This window comes from Panulirus ornatus, chromosome 63 (genome assembly GCF_036320965.1).
Source record: "Panulirus ornatus isolate Po-2019 chromosome 63, ASM3632096v1, whole genome shotgun sequence".
NCBI classification, from domain to species: Eukaryota; Metazoa; Arthropoda; class Malacostraca; order Decapoda; family Palinuridae; genus Panulirus; species Panulirus ornatus.
This window is the reverse complement of record NC_092286.1, coordinates 22,165,902-22,183,301: the sequence shown is the minus strand read 5'-3', so window position 1 is coordinate 22,183,301 and position 17,400 is coordinate 22,165,902. Positions and strand designations below refer to the sequence as shown.

Below are 17,400 nucleotides of genomic sequence, written 5' to 3'. Positions count from 1 at the left end.
ACATCTGGGATAGTCAGGGGTTAAGGTGGCATTACAACGGGTCAGTGACCATGCTGACATCTGGGATAGTCAGGGGTTAAGGTGGCATTACTACGGGTCAGTGACCATGCTGACATCTGGGATAGTCAGGGGTTAAGGTGGCATTACTACGGGTCAGTGGCCATGCTGACATCTGGGATAGTCAGGGGTTAAGGTGGCATTACTATAGGTCAGTGGCCATGCTGACATCTGGGATAGTCAGGGGTTAAGGTGGCATTACTACGGGTCAGTGGCCATGCTGACATCTGGGATAGTCAGGGGTTAAGGTGGCATTACTACGGGTCACTGGCCATGCTGACATCTGGGATAGTCAGGGGTTAAGGTGGCATAACTATGGGTCGGTGACCATGCTGACAGCGTCTTCAACGAGCAAGTGACATTTATCAATATGCATTTAGACAGACAGAATGACCTTGCCGGTAACCAATCAGGATAACGCAAGGTGACCTTGACGCTAACTGTTCTGACAGACGTAGGAAGACCTTGCCGATAACCCATCAGGGTGACCGTGCCGATGTGGTGTATGTTTACCTAAGGTGAACAACGCGTCGCTCAGGTTAAGCTCCCGCCTGGACCAACACGGAGAACGGAGGGAGGCGTGGGGCGGCCTCTTCCTTCCACTTGTGCCGCGCAACATGCAGGTCTCGGCCCTGCAATTCCCTTAATAACATAATAAGGGAGCGTGGGCAGTGGTGTGGGCGCGTTGAGGGCCCACCTGGCACCTCACCACGAGGGAATCAACCCACGCCACCCACCATAAGATGATGTTATGGTGAACACTGGACGACCTATGATGTAACGTGACCCACATCCGGCCCACGTCGTCTGCTGCTGCATCACACGAGGACCTGCACACAACAGGAGGAGGAGGAGGCGGAGGGTGACACGTGCAGCAGCGGCCGGGAGGAGGAGGAGGAGGAAACAATCCATCAAGACACCTGGTGAGCCGATCCTGGATAAGAAGGGTTCTCAACCACGTGTGGAGCGTGACGGGCGAAATGGTCACGTGTGGCCAACCTATGCTGAACCTTATGGCGGCTTGTGATCAGCTCGTCGTCTGTGTTCTCACACACCCAGTTTACTGGTATTTTCCACCTCACTACAGACCGGTAGCGACCTGATCACTCTCTACATAATCAAACCGTAGTTCCCTCACTCGTTGACAATAATCCACCGGGCAACATAATTTGTTTTTACTTTAAGAATGAATATCGAGTCAGCGAGCAGTGTGTACAGCCAGAGTGCAGTGTTAGTTGGTCATGTTCCTACCAGAGATAAACGTCTGCCGCCTGATGCCACCGCGTTATGCACACTGTCAATGTGTTCAGTTTTGTTTACGCTTTTCCTTCACCAGGAAATCGTAGCCCAAGATAATGATACAGCTAAATGTCACACAAATATCTGGAACAAGTTGTAAATGACCATCTCCTGTAATGCAGGCGATTCATCTTATCATAAATAAACTTTTGAAATATGAAATTTGAGTCTACGTAGACTTGCAGTCCCTAGTGCGCCAGGCTCGGTGAGGTACAGACCTACACCCTCATCGTAACATAAAGAGCTTGTCCCTTTTTCCCAGCGAGGCGCACCGTTAACCTCTCTTGTTACACACCACCGACCAAAACTTTTTTCTTGGTCTGTCTCCTCTAATCCGGCACTCGAGCCCAGCCTCCCTACCAGCCTAGCACCATGTCCCTGGCTCATTCCCTCCCTACCCTCATTCTCGCCAGATGCCGCACACCCTTCTCCTCAGCCATTAACCTCTCTGGTAGTACTGCACTTACTTATACCACAACTGTACGTCTGGCTGATTCAGCCATCAGGATATTTATGAACACAACGGTAGTGAAGACAGGAGGAAGGATGGTGAGAACATAAGGCGTCACGACAGACGACGAGTGGTGGGCCCAGATGGTTATCACTCGCCGCTCCTGCATGATGTGGTGGCGGCCAACCTCACCTGCCACGTTATCCAGAGCTGCGACAGGCGGTGTGTGAGTCACACACAACATCACCCTGACCTTTGCCCTCAGTAATAAGTGTTCTATTTGAGCTGTATATATAATAGAGAGAAACCTGACGTGCCCAGCAAAAGTGAAACGACACCACATTACCGAGTTCAGCTGAAAACAGGAGACGTGGAGTTGAGTGGCAATTTTCTTGGGCATGAGTCATAGCTCCATGTTCTGAACACCAGCGATAACCAACCTCTCCCCTGCGATGGTGCTAGTGTCGGCCGATGGTGACACACGAGAGTGAAGGACGCTGGCGGCAGTTGTGTCGGCTGGGATGATCACCGCCTCAAATTACAAGCCAGACAAAAACCATCGTGTCCCGGTGCTGCCATAGCGCACACACTACCCCTCACCTCCCATCGTGCCCTCCCACAACATACTGTCCCTCTCACCGTGTTCCTATGCTGCCACAGACAGCACACACTGTCCTCCTCATCTTTCACAGTGTCCCGGTACTGCCACAGACAGCACACACTGTCCTCCTCATCTTTCACAGTGTCCCGGTACTGCCACAAACAGCACACACTGTCCTCCTCATCTTTCACAGTGTCCCGGTACTGCCACAGACAGCACACACTGTCCTCCTCATCTTTCACAGTGTCCCGGTACTGCCACAAACAGCACACACTCTCTCTTCCCGTGTCACACGGCTTCCACATCCACACAGAGCCGCTAGCGGTACTGTCAGTACAATACGGAAAATAACAATGTGACCTCTTACTGCGTCACCAAAACCAATTAATATAATATCCCGAAGTACAGGGTAGATGGGCTCTCAGGCAAGTGGTAACGAACAGCCAATTAATGGTCTCATCTACACACATCCAGGCCCCCAGATATCAGGTATAATGTACTGAAACTATAGACTCCCGTCCACAGATAAGCCCCATCTTGACCGTTTCATGTGTCCCCACATACCATGTCGATCCCCTTCTCTCTGTCCAACACACGTCTCTAGCCCTCCAGAATGTACGGACCCCGATACCTCAATGCCCATCCTTCCTCCTCGATCCTCCCCACCCCCTCTTCCATCAGGCTTCCGCCACAGATCTTCTCTGTCAGTTTCTCTCTTGAGTCACGTTGTCCATATTCGCGAACCACTTCAACATATCCTGGTCGACCCTCTCAATCAAACTACGTTCACTACAACTCTCTCTTCAAGCGTCCTTCCTCACACGATCAACCAGCTCACACTATACACACCGTCTGCGGCCAACACACCCACATTTTCCCTTTCTTTTGCATTCAGGGCCTGCTACCTGCATCCACACAACACACCTGGGACTGATATACGTTCAAACCTAACCATGTTACAGATGACGACGTCGCTTCCCACGCTCACCTTAATACTCGCAGGAATTTGACCACACGACTCACCTCAACCTCCCAAGGTGCCACCTTCTGCCACGTCCACTGCCACGTACCTTAACAACTCCACTCACTCCAGCTTCCTGCCACTCAAACATAAACTCACATCAACTGCTCTCATCTCCCTCCTGCATCTCATCACCGTACTTTAGCAAATGTAAACTATCAGCCTTATCCTTTTACACCCTCTCTTTAAACAAGACCACAACTCTTCCCCGTGCTGTACACACACACACACACACACACACACACACACACACACACACACACACACACACACAAACACACACACAGACACTTTTATGGTTAGTTAACAAGTTACGACTGTGACCTCCCAGTTTTGCAATGTCTCAGCCGTATTGCTCCCTATATCTAATAAGCCGATCATTACCATTATCATTGATCATTACTGTTGTTATCATTATAATTATTACACACACTTACCTGTAGAAAGAATATGCTCTGTATGAGCTGGAACAATCAAGAAAGTTTATGGCCTGTTATTCAGTTTCAAAATATTTATCCTCTAGATACTGTTACGAACCTACGTGTTCGTTGTATCTGTGATAAAGAATTAGTATACTTGTGTAAGCCAGGTGGTGACCTGGGAGGTCCCAAGAGATTCCTCGACCGGTCCCAGGTGTACCTGTGATCTCCCACATCTCATGTCAGGTGGCCAAGATTTGCAGCGCATCGGGCATTCGGCCGCTAATTATTCCTCAGGTCCCATTGTCAAGTGACCCGGGGTCAGCCACGAGGCCATGCCTGAGAAAGGTCGCCCAACCATCCTGGTTGCGTCATCAGAAATGCAGGACTGGGCTGCTGAACAGTATGAGGGCCGGACCTTAGGTCCTCCAGCCACTCACGTCAGGATTAGGGCGTCTTTTGACCAATAAAGAGCATTTGCGGTTATTACTACCTATCGTAGCAGAAGGGGGCGGGTCAAGGCGTGCCTGGCTCCTCCCAGTTGGCTGTCCCATCAAATAAAAGACGACAGTCCAGCAGCTGGAACGGGCCGCCAACAGGCAAAGGCCCGTGTCGGACCAACAGGTCCGACGATCTTAACAACAACAACAATCCAGCAGCTAGGATCTGCAACCTGCAGACGGAGACTGGACTGCCACCCCTAGCAGCAAGAGTCAAACAGATAACAGTGGCGACCCTAGCCAAGATCTGCAGGTCGAGCAAGCCCTCCACGACGAAAGTCAAAATCCGGGCCGCCCATCACCGAGACCAAAGAACGCGAGGAACCTCCTGGTCGCACGTGGCGGCCAATATCATCCACGCCTACCGAGCGGAGGCAACCACACTGCAGACGGAAGACGCACCACACCATCGGTATAGTTTACCACCTCCATGGGACCCTCCACCAGCCACCTTCGCAGTCACAGCATTAGGAGACAAAAAGTCTAGCCTCCAGCAGGAAGACATCAAAAGACTGAGTCTGAGAGCCATGGCCACTGAGACGCCAGCTGGAGCTGTGGCATACTTCACAGACGGATCCGTGGACCAGACAGATGAGGGAAGGTCGGGAACGGCCTTCCACACACAAGGTCATACAAGTCTCTGGAGGCTGTCAAATGGCTGCTCCACACTACAGACGGAGCTAACAGCCGTCTCCAAAGCCCTGGAACATGCAGCCACCTCGCACTCGAAGCCCGTGATAATACACATGGACTCCAAGTCATCAGTGCAAGCGCTGCAACACAGCCGCCCAAAGGACAACATCAAGCTTGTCACCTCGATCCTCGCTCAACTCCAAGAGCTGCAGCGACAGGGACGTCCCGTCACTATACACTGGATCCCCAGTCACGTGGGGATCGAGGGAAACGAGACAGCAGACGAGGCAGCTAAAACAGCTACACGTCTCAACAACATCCAGGTGCACGTTCCAGTGAGCCTGCAACAAATGAAGCACCAGCTACAGAAAGCAGCAAGGCTCTGGATCAAGAAGAACCTCCTGGACGCCTACAATGCCTGATCCATGTCAGTCAAGTGGTACATGGTGGCCACGTCACTGGGGCCATCATATAACGACAGAGACATGAGCAGGAATACCCTAATAAATCTACACCGTCTATGACTGGGGTACCAATGTAGCAGGCAAAGAACTGACGGCGTCATCAAGGACTGCGTCTACTGCCAGGAGTCGTCAACGCGGCCACTGGAACACTACATGCTGGACTGTCAAGTGACACAAAGTCTCCGTGAAAGAGTCCCTGATTTCAGTGAGGAAGACCACGTACTACCAGCGGCCTCACTATTTTAGAGGATTCAAAGAAACCATATGGGACACCTACTACAGACCATAAGGGAATTCCCAACTCCCAAGTGAAAATAAATCAAGACTAGTAGAAATCAGGGAACGGGCCGCCAACAGGCAAAGGCCCGTGTCGGACCAACAGGTCCGACGATCTTAACAACAACAACAACAACATCTGGGAGCCGATTCCTTCAGCAGTCCCGAGCCCAGCAAGGTAATGTAGGCTGTCCCTGTCTCGAACCCCGTAGCCACCGCTGCCCTAGATTGTAAGATGTTATACTGTGTCATGTCAGGTCTGAGTGCAACGATGTATCATTAACTTGTCATAGAATTGCCCAACGAATAAGTGTCTTGTATTATGTTTCTATAGTCAACTTGTCATAAAGGAAAGAGATCTCCTGGTCTGAAATCTTACCTGGAATGTAGAATGTGGAATATTGAATGCTAAGTGTTAACGAAAGTGTTTGTACCCGATTAATGTACTCTTTGTTTCTTGTATCATATGTAGATTTAACCCTGATGTTTGCTTTCATCCCATAACATTAAGACAACGTTAGCCAGTGTGCGTAACATATATAACTGACGACCCTCCTAGGATAGCATCGAAACATAATTGGCGTCCTCGCCAGTTGGTAACAATATACATAAACAAAGCATTTCAGTGAGAGTATGGGTGAAGGTCACACATCTAGGGATAGGTGGAGGCCAGTATAGAACGTAGAGTTGAAAGAATATTTTGTGTGAGATGAAGCAATCAAGAAAGTTTATAGCCTATTTGATGAAAGGTTCAGAAAACTGCAGAACTTACAGGACGAGGGGTTGCTGGCCACAGGACAGATTCAAGAGGAAGCTAGAGACATACAGATTGACTATTCATCAATTTGGAATTTACCTCAAAAGTGGATAGCACTGAAATGAGAAGGATTAGTAGAGCAGGAGGTCGGTGGACGCAAGTCACTGATCTTTTTTCATTTGGAAGATAAACATGAAAGGAGAAAGAGAAAATGTTCATGAAAAGATTACTGAAGATTATAAAATTGCCAGACGCAATCATGACGATACAAGAACACAAAATTGCTGGTTATAATCAAGATGTAAAGGGACGACCGGGTTTGCTTAGGTTTGGTTTGGAACCATCTACCCAAGAGGTACTTAGGCATGTTAAAAAGGAAAGTGGAATTTAGTGGAATTTTCACCTAATATAATAGATTAAAGGAATACAGTCAGAAGGCATAACAACAGGAGACACCAAATGAGGCAAAGAGAACGGAGCAGTCCTGCCAGCACTGAAGAGAGGTCAGGAGTGTTAGAGAGAGAGCAATGGAAAAGAGAGAGTAATGTAGACAAAAGCTGATTCAGTGATCGTATCAGTAACAGCTGACATTTTTGGTATAGTGGACATGCTCTGTCCAGAAGGGTACACGGCAAAAAGGAGGGAAAGGAAAGGCAAAGAAAAGGCTGGTTGGCCATCTACATAAAATGATAACCATGAGTTTCAGGAAATTGTGGAGGACGGCCCATTAAGTCAATTATTGTGGGAAGAATAACTGTAGGAAGAAAGCGCATATTGGTGTTATCATAAGAAACTTCTGGATCCAGCACGAACGTACAATGATAACAATGAGGGGACAATCCGGATGGAACATGAAGCAGTGAAACTCACACTTCTCAAAGTTGGTACAGAACGGGTAATGGAGGAGGACTGCATCACCTTACATGAGGAACTAAGACTCCCGAGTTGGCCTGATACACGGTGGATAAAATTCAACCCGAATCAATGCAACGAGGATAGAACACAGAGAACAAACCTCAATATGAACACTGTATATCAGGAAATATGCTTCAAGATTGTGTATGTGAGAGTCGTATATCATCAGAATAGCACAATAGACAAACTGCCAGCAAATATCAGAAGAGCTTCCAAGTATATGGACAAGAAAACATTTAGCACGCTGTATGCTTCTCCAATTTGGTCAACGCACATAAACACAAAGAGCTCATAGAGAAGGTCCAGAGACGTGCAACATAGATGGTACCAGAAAGAAAGACACGAGTTAAAACAAAACTGCCCACTATGTAAGAGAGAAGAGTGAGTGGTAAGGTGATCACAACCTATGAGGCGTCACGCAGCTAGTGCGTTACCGCCTCCTAACTATGAATGGAAGCTGTGCTGTGTTAATGCCCATCAGCCATTCATACAGACCATCTTCTGTGCAAAAACTACTCGGCTCCTGCCGTACCGTCACCCTCGCACATCTCTGACTCAACACCGACGACAACACCCATTAACTGAGGCGTTGTCAGTGGGTCCCTCCCTGGCAGCAGTGGTCAGACCCCCACACCCAGGCCTCACGTTGTGTGACTCTTTACTAAATATATCTGTCGTGACGTCATGCGGATGCTGGCCGGGCCCGGCGCTGAGGGGTACTGCTGGTCTCACTAAGTGCAGGAGCCAGGAAACGACTCCCTGTCGGTGGGCTGAGCTGGGCTGCTCCGGCTTCTACTGGTTTCCAGAACTTGTCTGGTTTTCCTACATGTGTAATGTGTGGCCACGACTGTACCTGGAAAGATGACAATCCAACGTTGTCGTATAATTACGTCACTGCTACAGTTTTCCTTTTATTCGTTTTTACGACACATTAAGACAGTCCCGCCCATTCTTCGTGACGTGTGGGCTAGGTTCACCATCATTATTCATAACACAATCATTCCACACTGTGTAATATGACATATGGCAATGTAATGTTTTTTGGTGTGACACACTTTACGTCTCTGGTATAAATACTTGACCTAACATAAGAAAAAACCTGCGTCAAGATGTTTTGTTGAAATGGAGGGGAGGGCACCCCCCCATGGCATCCCCCCCCTCCACAATGTTGTTAAACAGAGGCGACACACGTGAGGTGGCGGCCAGGAATGATACGGTATGCAAGAGGGGCAGCACACGGCACGGCACGGCAGGTCTCCTCCTCAGGTGGAGGGACGAAGTTAGGAGATTTGAGGGAGGCCGCATGGTGGACGGGCGAGGCACGACCAGCACGATAACCATCACACACACACACACACACACACACACACACACACACACACACACGCACTGGATGTGGTGGGGTTGGTGAAGGGTGCCCAGCGGTGGTGTCGGGGGGAGCAGCACGACTGGTGAAGGGTGCCCAGCGGTGGTGTCGGGGGGAGCAGCACGACTGGTGAAGGGTGCCCAGCGGTGGTGTCGGGGGGAGCAGCACGACTGGTGAAGGGTGCCTAGCGGTGGTGTCGGGAGGAGCAGCACGACTGGGCCGCTGCACAACGGGGGAATAATTTTGTACCAAGTCCAGAAGTTTTCCTGAAGTCTTCTTTGTGTTAGGTTAGAGGAAGTGACACAGATAAAGAGCCTCTGGCACGTATGATATTTCCTGTAATACTTCCTGCCTACAGCAACACTGTTCTCCTGAGGATATAGTTTCCGCATTCCTCTCACCCAGTCAACCCAGCAAGAAATAATTTTTTTTTTCTTTCATGAAGTTCATGAAGTCTGTATCGTGACTATGTTCTAATGAACACAGTGTTCAGAGCTCTCAGTCTGTCGTAGACGTTCAGATGTTGTACGTAGCGACGGTGGTGGCTGTCGGTAGAGGAGCGCTGAAGGCTCCGCAGGGGATCAACTCTTGTACTGTTGTTATGGTGACGCTCACACACTACCACACGCCAGGCAGGGTATTACAAGTGCCGTGACCAGTCTCGTCACTAGTCTTGCCTCCCTCGTTCTCAAGGTTAGATTCATCACATCTTAGAGTTCCTTTGTTGTTGTTTTTTAATGAAGGTGAAATTATTCGACATAGTGACCCCGAACTAGATCTGTGAACCATTACTTCGTGTTGTGAGTTGCGTCATTTCCGTCTTGTTGTCTGGTATGTGCAGTAATTTCTCCGTTATTTGCGCAGCAGAGATGAAATGTTTCCCTACTGAACGGCATATTATCTACGGAAGTCCACATTAAGACTGGCAGATTTACAGCGGCAACACACCAGAGGAATGTGTGAAATGTGTGACTGCAATGGTATTGCACATATACAAGATACATACTAGGGTGAAAATTGGGCAAATATGAGTACGGCGCTCCCTTTATAAGAGGGATACGATTGCAGACCTGAAAAACCCACAGGTCCCTCAACAAGGAAGAACAAACGTGTCTGTAAAATTTGAAAAATCCGGATCATAAACTGAAAATGACATTCAAGACTTAAGAAAAAGTATAAAACAAGGACCACAGGTTCCGTCAGCCCGCCAAGAAGTGGAGCGGACACACACAAGGACGACAGAGTGACGTACTAATGTGCCTGGCTGTCAAAAATCACTTCAGATAAATGACACAAATATACCCCGTTCAACACTAGGTCCCACAACTGGTCTCGTCAACGTTACAGAGGACTCCGAAAAGAACACGCCCAACCAATCTGCTGCCAGACCGGACTCTTGCAACTATCATCATTCTAATGAAATGTAAAACAACATTAGCACAGACACGACACATCTCTGGTGCTGTTTGGACTCTGACATAATCCGAGAGTTTCCAGACTAACCTACAGAGTCCCACTGAAAAAAAAAGACCTTTTACTATCACGACTTTGGAGAGTCCTAAGATGCAAGATAACTTACTTCATGGCATCAAACACTTTATATAACTCTTAATCACTACGTTACACCTACAGGGACGTTGGGGAAAAAACAGGTTTACGTATGTGATATAAACACAATTTCTCCAGGTGTCTCTCTTAATATCGCCAGTTTCATGCACCTACATTTCCGAGCGTTACAATTGAACTTAGTAGTAACATAAACACGTTGGCAGGACAATATCCTCCACTCTCTCCTGTTGCCCATCACGTGTGGTGTTGCTCTGTACTTACCGTAAGTATTCTCCTTGTGAGCAGGTAATCTATACCTACAGAGGTTGTATATTCCACAGTATGAGGCACTGCTCACACCACCAGGGTGGCTCTTCCTCAACCTCTCTCTCGACATCACAGGAAACAGAAGCATCCAGCTTCCCTCAGTCATTCTCCAGCTTACCTCAGTCCTTCCTCTCCGTCCGCCATGTTGTTATTGTTTTCTCCTGGTTCTACACGTAATAACTTCGGCCACTAATGTTGTGAGTTACTAAGACAGGGTGGGACCCGTGGCACCCTGCTTCCATGAAGAGCCAGCCACGATGGGAGTGACCGTTATGATCCCCGCCTTCCCTCCGTCCCGACCAGCGTATCCCTCCTTGGTCGTTCCTGTATCACCTGATCTTCCAATATCCAAGAACCAGTTGACCAACACCAGAGGAGCTCTGACTAATGGCTTCACTGTTATTCTCATACTGCATAATACTTCCACCCCAGATGGTCATGACTGGCACATGTTTTGCCCAAGCCATAGCACCGTTACAATATATATATATATATATATATATATATATATATATATATATATATATATATATATATATATATATATATATATATATATATATATATGTATACAGACTGCAGAAACCTTTTACAAATGTGACCACGACGAGAGAACAGACAAAATAAGTAATGGGAAGATTTATATACACTTTCTTTAATATTATTAAAACGTCACAACAGTTTATTGTACGTCTGGTAATGTGTATTGTTTGCAAGGTCAGGAGGTTAGTTCTCCATGCTAACGTACTTACACCTTTACTGTTTACCATTCACATGTCTGACACAGACATGTACACAAATCACAGTTATCAACACTGACACAGACGCCTACACAAATCACAGTTGTCAACAGACGTTCCGTATCACTCCGGGAACTGCGCCTCAGCGGCTCTGGTCCGTTTCTTGATGGCCCTTTGAACGGAACCGGACACGTTACTGAATTACTGAAGTGGAGACACCGGATACATGGCGACCAATGAAGCCAGCAATCCTGGTCGTGGTGCAGAACACACTGTGCATGGTCTCCTACAGTGTCTGGATACGTCAGCAACACCACGACGATAAGGAACAAAAATATCCAACAGATATTAGTACTCGCCCACTCCCGGCACACCAACGTGCGTCGACTATCCCAAAAGACTGTCTTTATCAGTTCCGTGCTGGAGTAATTTAATTTTTAAGTACCATAAGTATAACCTCTTGAGTGTCATATACCTAAACCATCCTACATAAACAAACTTCAATACTTAATATGACGTAGCTAATATGTGGATCCTTTGTGAAAGACAAGTTGCAAAGCTATATCTGCACAGTCGAAAGCCTCATCGCCGGAGATAACATCAGACCAAGTAAGAACTTGTTGAGAGATCGCTTTTGTAAACAAGGTTAGGTTGAGGTGACACGGTGTGGCTGGCCGGCACGGAGGAGGCTTGCCAGCTCATACCTGTTCCTCCCCAACCCACCTGTCCTCCATCATATCAGACACGTCATAAATGAACATGCATCTTGGACACTTATGTTCGACAATCATATGACAGAGGAATCAGCCGTTGGTCTAAGTACTGGTTACTCAGCGTGTGTTGCCTGACGAGCAAGACCTGGCAGCGGCGACGGTGGAGGAGGTGATGGCGCAGTTTGTGGCGCCGCCCAGCACTCTGTCTGCACCCATCTGCTGCTGCACCACCCACCCCACTGTAGGGCCGCTCACAGCTGCAGAGGACCTATGTGCGTGTAGTGTGGCGGTCGCTGCGTCGTAACCACACTGGACTACAGCCAAGTGGGCCGTCAAGCATTCCCAAGACACCAGCCGTCGCCAGGCCAACAGTAATACACCAGCTGCTGGCACCAACCTCACCATATACATACCATCACCACCAGCTGCTGGCACCAACCTCACTATATACATACCATCACCACCAGCTGCTGGCACAAGCCTCACCATATATATACCATCACCACCAGCTGCTGGCACCAGCCTCACCATATATATACCATCACCACCAGCTGCTGGCACCAGCCTCACCATATACATACCATCACCATCGCAAACCAAGGGACCAGTTATACCACATACATACCTCCAACACAACACATGATGACACTAGCAGCAGGTAACAGCCTTACCATATACGTATCCTCAACACTACAAGCCAAGGCACCAGCTGCTGGCACCAGCCTCGACATAGACATACCCAAACGTCAACCTTTTAAAAAACGTGGTACTAATATTATAGACGAGGATGATGGTACGCTGCAGGTGAACATTAAAACCAGGAAGTGAGGGTACCGGATGGTCGTCCTGCCCTACACGTTAGGTCACGTTACGATACCACCACTGCCACAGTGCTCCACGCCCAGGGGAACCCAGGGTGGGTCGTCACCCCTCTCCCCAGAACATAGGCAGTGATATAAATGCATTGTGTCCCTTCGTTGCGCTATAGCAGCGCCGTCCACATGCTTCTCAGAAACGCACAATAAATACATCTACTTTTTAAGCAAATAATCTTTCCTATAATCAGATTCATCCATTTCTTCTTCCCTAGTCTGTATGTTGCTAGGGTCAGAGGAAGAGAATCTTACACTCGTGTTGCCACTCATTCTATCCTTGTTATACGAACCGTGTCTTCATTCCTATGTGTCACACACACACACACACACACACACACACACGGACACACAAACACAAACCAAATCAAGTTTGGTACCTATTCATCGACCAGTCCCGAGGGAGGATGAATACCTGGGTTGGGTGTGGGCCGACTGCCACACCCAGAATTCGAACCCATGCGGGCACCCTAGTCAGCAGATACGTCCATCATTCCTCACTTCTCAGGTATGACTCTGCCATCATCTGCAAACATCAGGCAAATGTTTATGTTGAACCAAGAGGAACGCTGGGCCAAGACCGAGCCCAGCGTTATATATATATATATATATATATATATATATATATATATATATATATATATATATATATATATATATATATATATATATATACATATATATATATATATATATATATATATATATATATATATATATAGAGAGAGAGAGAGAGAGAGAGAGAGAGAGAGAGAGAGAGAGAGAGGATGTAGAGGATGTGTGGATCAGGTGTTTGCTTTGAAGAATGTATGTGAGAAGTACTTAGAAAAGCAAATGGATTTGTATGTAGCATTTATGGATCTGGAGAAGGCATATGATAGAGTTGATAGAGATGCTCTGTGGAAGGTATTAAGAATATATGGTGTGGGAGGCAAGTTGTTAGAAGCAGTGAAAAGTTTTTATCGAGGATGTAAGGCATGTGTACGTGTAGGAAGAGAGGAAAGTGATTGGTTCTCAGTGAATGTAGGTTTGCGGCAGGGGTGTGTGATGTCTCCATGGTTGTTTAATTTGTTTATGGATGGGGTTGTAAAGGAGGTAAATGCAAGAGTCCTGGAAAGAGGGGCAAGTATGAAGTCTGTTGGGGATGAGAGAGCTTGGGAAGTGAGTCAATTGTTGTTCGCTGATGATACAGCGCTGGTGGCTGATTCATGTGAGAAACTGCAGAAGCTGGTGACTGAGTTTGGTAAAGTGTGTGGAAGAAGAAAGTTGAGAGTAAATGTGAATAAGAGCAAGGTTATTAGGTACAGTAGGGGTGAGGGTCAAGTCAATTGGGAGGTGAGTTTGAATGGAGAAAAACTGGAGGAAGTGAAGTGTTTTAGATATCTGGGAGTGGATCTGTCAGCGGATGGAACCATGGAAGCGGAAGTGGATCATAGGGTGGGGGAGGGGGCGAAAATTTTGGGAGCCTTGAAAAATGTGTGGAAGTCGAGAACATTATCTCGGAAAGCAAAAATGGGTATGTTTGAGGGAATAGTGGTTCCAACAATGCTGTATGGTTGCGAGGCGTGGGCTATGGATAGAGATGTGCGCAGGAGGATGGATGTGCTGGAAATGAGATGTTTGAGGACAATGTGTGGTGTGAGGTGGTTTGATCGAGTAAGTAACGTAAGGGTAAGAGAGATGTGTGGAAATAAAAAGAGCGTGGTCGAGAGAGCAGAAGAGGGTGTTTTGAAATGGTTTGGGCACATGGAGAGAATGAGTGAGGAGAGATTGACCAAGAGGATATATGTGTCGGAGGTGGAGGGAACGAGGAGAAGAGGGAGACCAAATTGGAGGTGGAAAGATGGAGTGAAAAAGATTTTGTGTGATCGGGGCCTGAACATGCAGGAGGGTGAAAGGAGGGCAAGAAATAGAGTGAATTGGAGTCATGTGGTATACAGGGGTTGACGTGCTGTCAGTGGATTGAAGCAAGGCATGTGAAGCGTCTGGGGTAAACCATGGAAAGCTGTGTAGGTATGTATATTTGCGTGTGTGGACGTGTGTATGTACATGTGTATGGGGGGGGGGGTTGGGCCATTTCTTTCGTCTGTTTCCTTGCGCTACCTCGCAAACGCGGGAGACAGCGACAAAGTATAAAAAAAAAAAAAAAAAAAAAAAAAAAAATATATATATATATATATATATATATATATATATATATATATATATATCCCTGGGGATAGGGGATTAAGAATACTTCCCACGTATTCCCTGCGTGTCGTAGAAGGCGACTAAAAGGGGAGGGAGCGGGAGGCTGGAAATCCTCCCCTCTCATTTTTTTTTTAATTTTCCAAAAGAAGGAACAGAGGGGGGCCAGGTGAGGATATTCCACAAAGGCCCCGTCCTCTGTTCTTAACGCTACCTCGCTAACGCGGGGAATGGCGAATAGTTTAAATATATATATATATATATATATATATATATATATATATATATATATATATATATATATATATATATATATATATATATATATATATATGGGAGCGGGGGGCTGGAAATCCTCCCCTCTCGGTTTTTTTTTTTTAATTTTCCAAAAGAAGGAACAGAGAATTGGGCCAGGTGAGGGTATTCCCTAAAAGGCCCAGTCCTCTGTTCTTAACGCTACCTCGCTAATGCGGGAAATGGCGAATAGTTTGAAAAAAAAAAAAAAATATATATATATATATATATATATATATATATATATATATATATATATATATATATATATATATATATATATATATATAGTGGTGGGCGTTGCGTGAGCTCTGGGCACGGAAGAAAATGGGGGACGTGTGACAAATGTTACATGGATGAGAGTGTGGGTGTGGCCAGCATGGTGGGCGTGGTTCCCACAGCAGGCGACGTGGGCGTGCCAAATGACGTGGGTGTGGCAGGGGTGGTTATCATGCTGGGTGTGGCAGTGGTGGAGTTGAGTGAGGCAGGGGTCGAGTGTGTGTACTTACTGCCTGACTTAAGACGAGAGTTTGCTAAAATGCGGGACGAGCAGGTACGTAGTGCTCACCGCAGGAACATGTACGTAGTCAGGACGAACGAATCGTACGAGTTACGTGTTGTCAAGTGTTCTGTGTCAGACAAGAGAGACTGGGTGTTTGTGGACTGAATGTAAGCAAGCCGCGAGTGGATGTGGTAGAAGTACAGCCACTTGGGCTAAAGGAGTGATACTTGACAGTAACTGTAGTGCTATCATACTGAGCAACCGTCTCAATATACCCCTCTCCATACCCAAGGGGCACTACTGTCGGTGGCTGCCCTACACCTACCACAAGTAGTAGTCGTTATGAGTGCAGCAGTGAGTGTTGCATGTGTAGGACGTAGCGCCGGCGGTGGCTGGTGTGGTGCTGTGGTGGGGGTGGTGGGCAGGCATCCAGGGTGTGAGGGAGTATAAGACTTGGGTGGTCAGTATGACGTAGCACCGGCGGTGGCTGGTGTGGCGCTGTGGTGAGCTGTGCCCAGCACTGTGGTTGGTGGGCGTCGTGGGTACACCGGTCATGGTGGGTCGTGCAGGTGAAGCCAGTCGTCCCAGTGCATTAGTTGGCGCGGGTGGCAGGACCGTTCTAGGTCCTACGAACGTTGCAAGAGGTACAAACGTTCTGAGTGGTCTCACGAACGTTGCAGGAGGTACAAACGTTCTGAGTGGTCCCACGAACGTTGCAGGAGGTACAAACGTTCTGAGTGGTCTCACGAACGTTGCAGGAGGTACAAACGTTCTGAGTGGTCCACGAACGTTGCAGGAGGTACAAACGTTCTGAGTGGTCTCACGAACGTTGCAGGAGGTACAAACGTTCTGAGTGGTCCCACGAACGTTGCAGGAGGTACAAACGTTCTGAGTGGTCCCACGAACGTTGCAGGAGGTACAAACGTTCTGAGTGGACTCACGAACGGTGCAGGAGGTACAAACGTTCTGAGTGGTCCTATGAATGCTACAGTAAGTACAAACGTTCTGAGTGGTCCTACGAACGTTGCAGGAGGTACAAACGTTCTGAGTGGTCCCACGAACGTTGCAGGAGGTTTAAACGCTCTGAGTGGTCCTACGAACGTTGCAGTAAGTACAAACGTTCTGAGTGGTACCACGAACGTTGTAGGTGGTACAAACGTTCTGAGTGGTACCACGAACGTTGTAGGTGGTACAAATGTTCTGAGTGGTACCACGAATGTTACAGGAGGTACAAAAGTTCTGAGTGGTCCTCTGAACGTTGTAGGTGGTACAAACGTTCTGACTGGTCCCACGAACGATGCAGGAGGTACAAACGTTCTGAGTGGTTCTACGAACGTTGTAGGTGGTACAAACGTTCTGAGTGGTACCACGAATGTTACAGGAGGTACAAAAGTTCTGAGTGGTCCTATGAACGTTGTTGGTGGTACAAACGTTCTGAGTGGTCCCACGAACGATGCA

General features: G+C 47.6%; 2 protein-coding genes across 3 annotated transcripts in view; one reads left to right on the top strand and one right to left on the bottom strand.

Annotated features, from left to right (window-relative positions):
• The window catches only part of LOC139745831 (integrin alpha-PS1-like), a 734,318-nt gene that overhangs the window by 553,305 nt on the left and 163,613 nt on the right, over nucleotides 1-17,400 (bottom strand). The window lies entirely within an intron of this gene.
• LOC139745941 (uncharacterized) lies at nucleotides 4,163-6,216 on the top strand. The gene has a single exon (XM_071656640.1). It carries the CDS (start codon nucleotides 4,876-4,878, stop codon nucleotides 5,401-5,403), a length of 528 nt encoding a protein of 175 aa, XP_071512741.1. The 5' UTR covers nucleotides 4,163-4,875; the 3' UTR covers nucleotides 5,404-6,216.

What these genes read in the sequence shown, in the direction of transcription:
- LOC139745941 (XM_071656640.1), top strand. Translation starts at nt 4,876, where the DNA reads ATGGCCACTGAGACGCCAGCTGGAGCTGTGGCATACTTCACAGACGGA.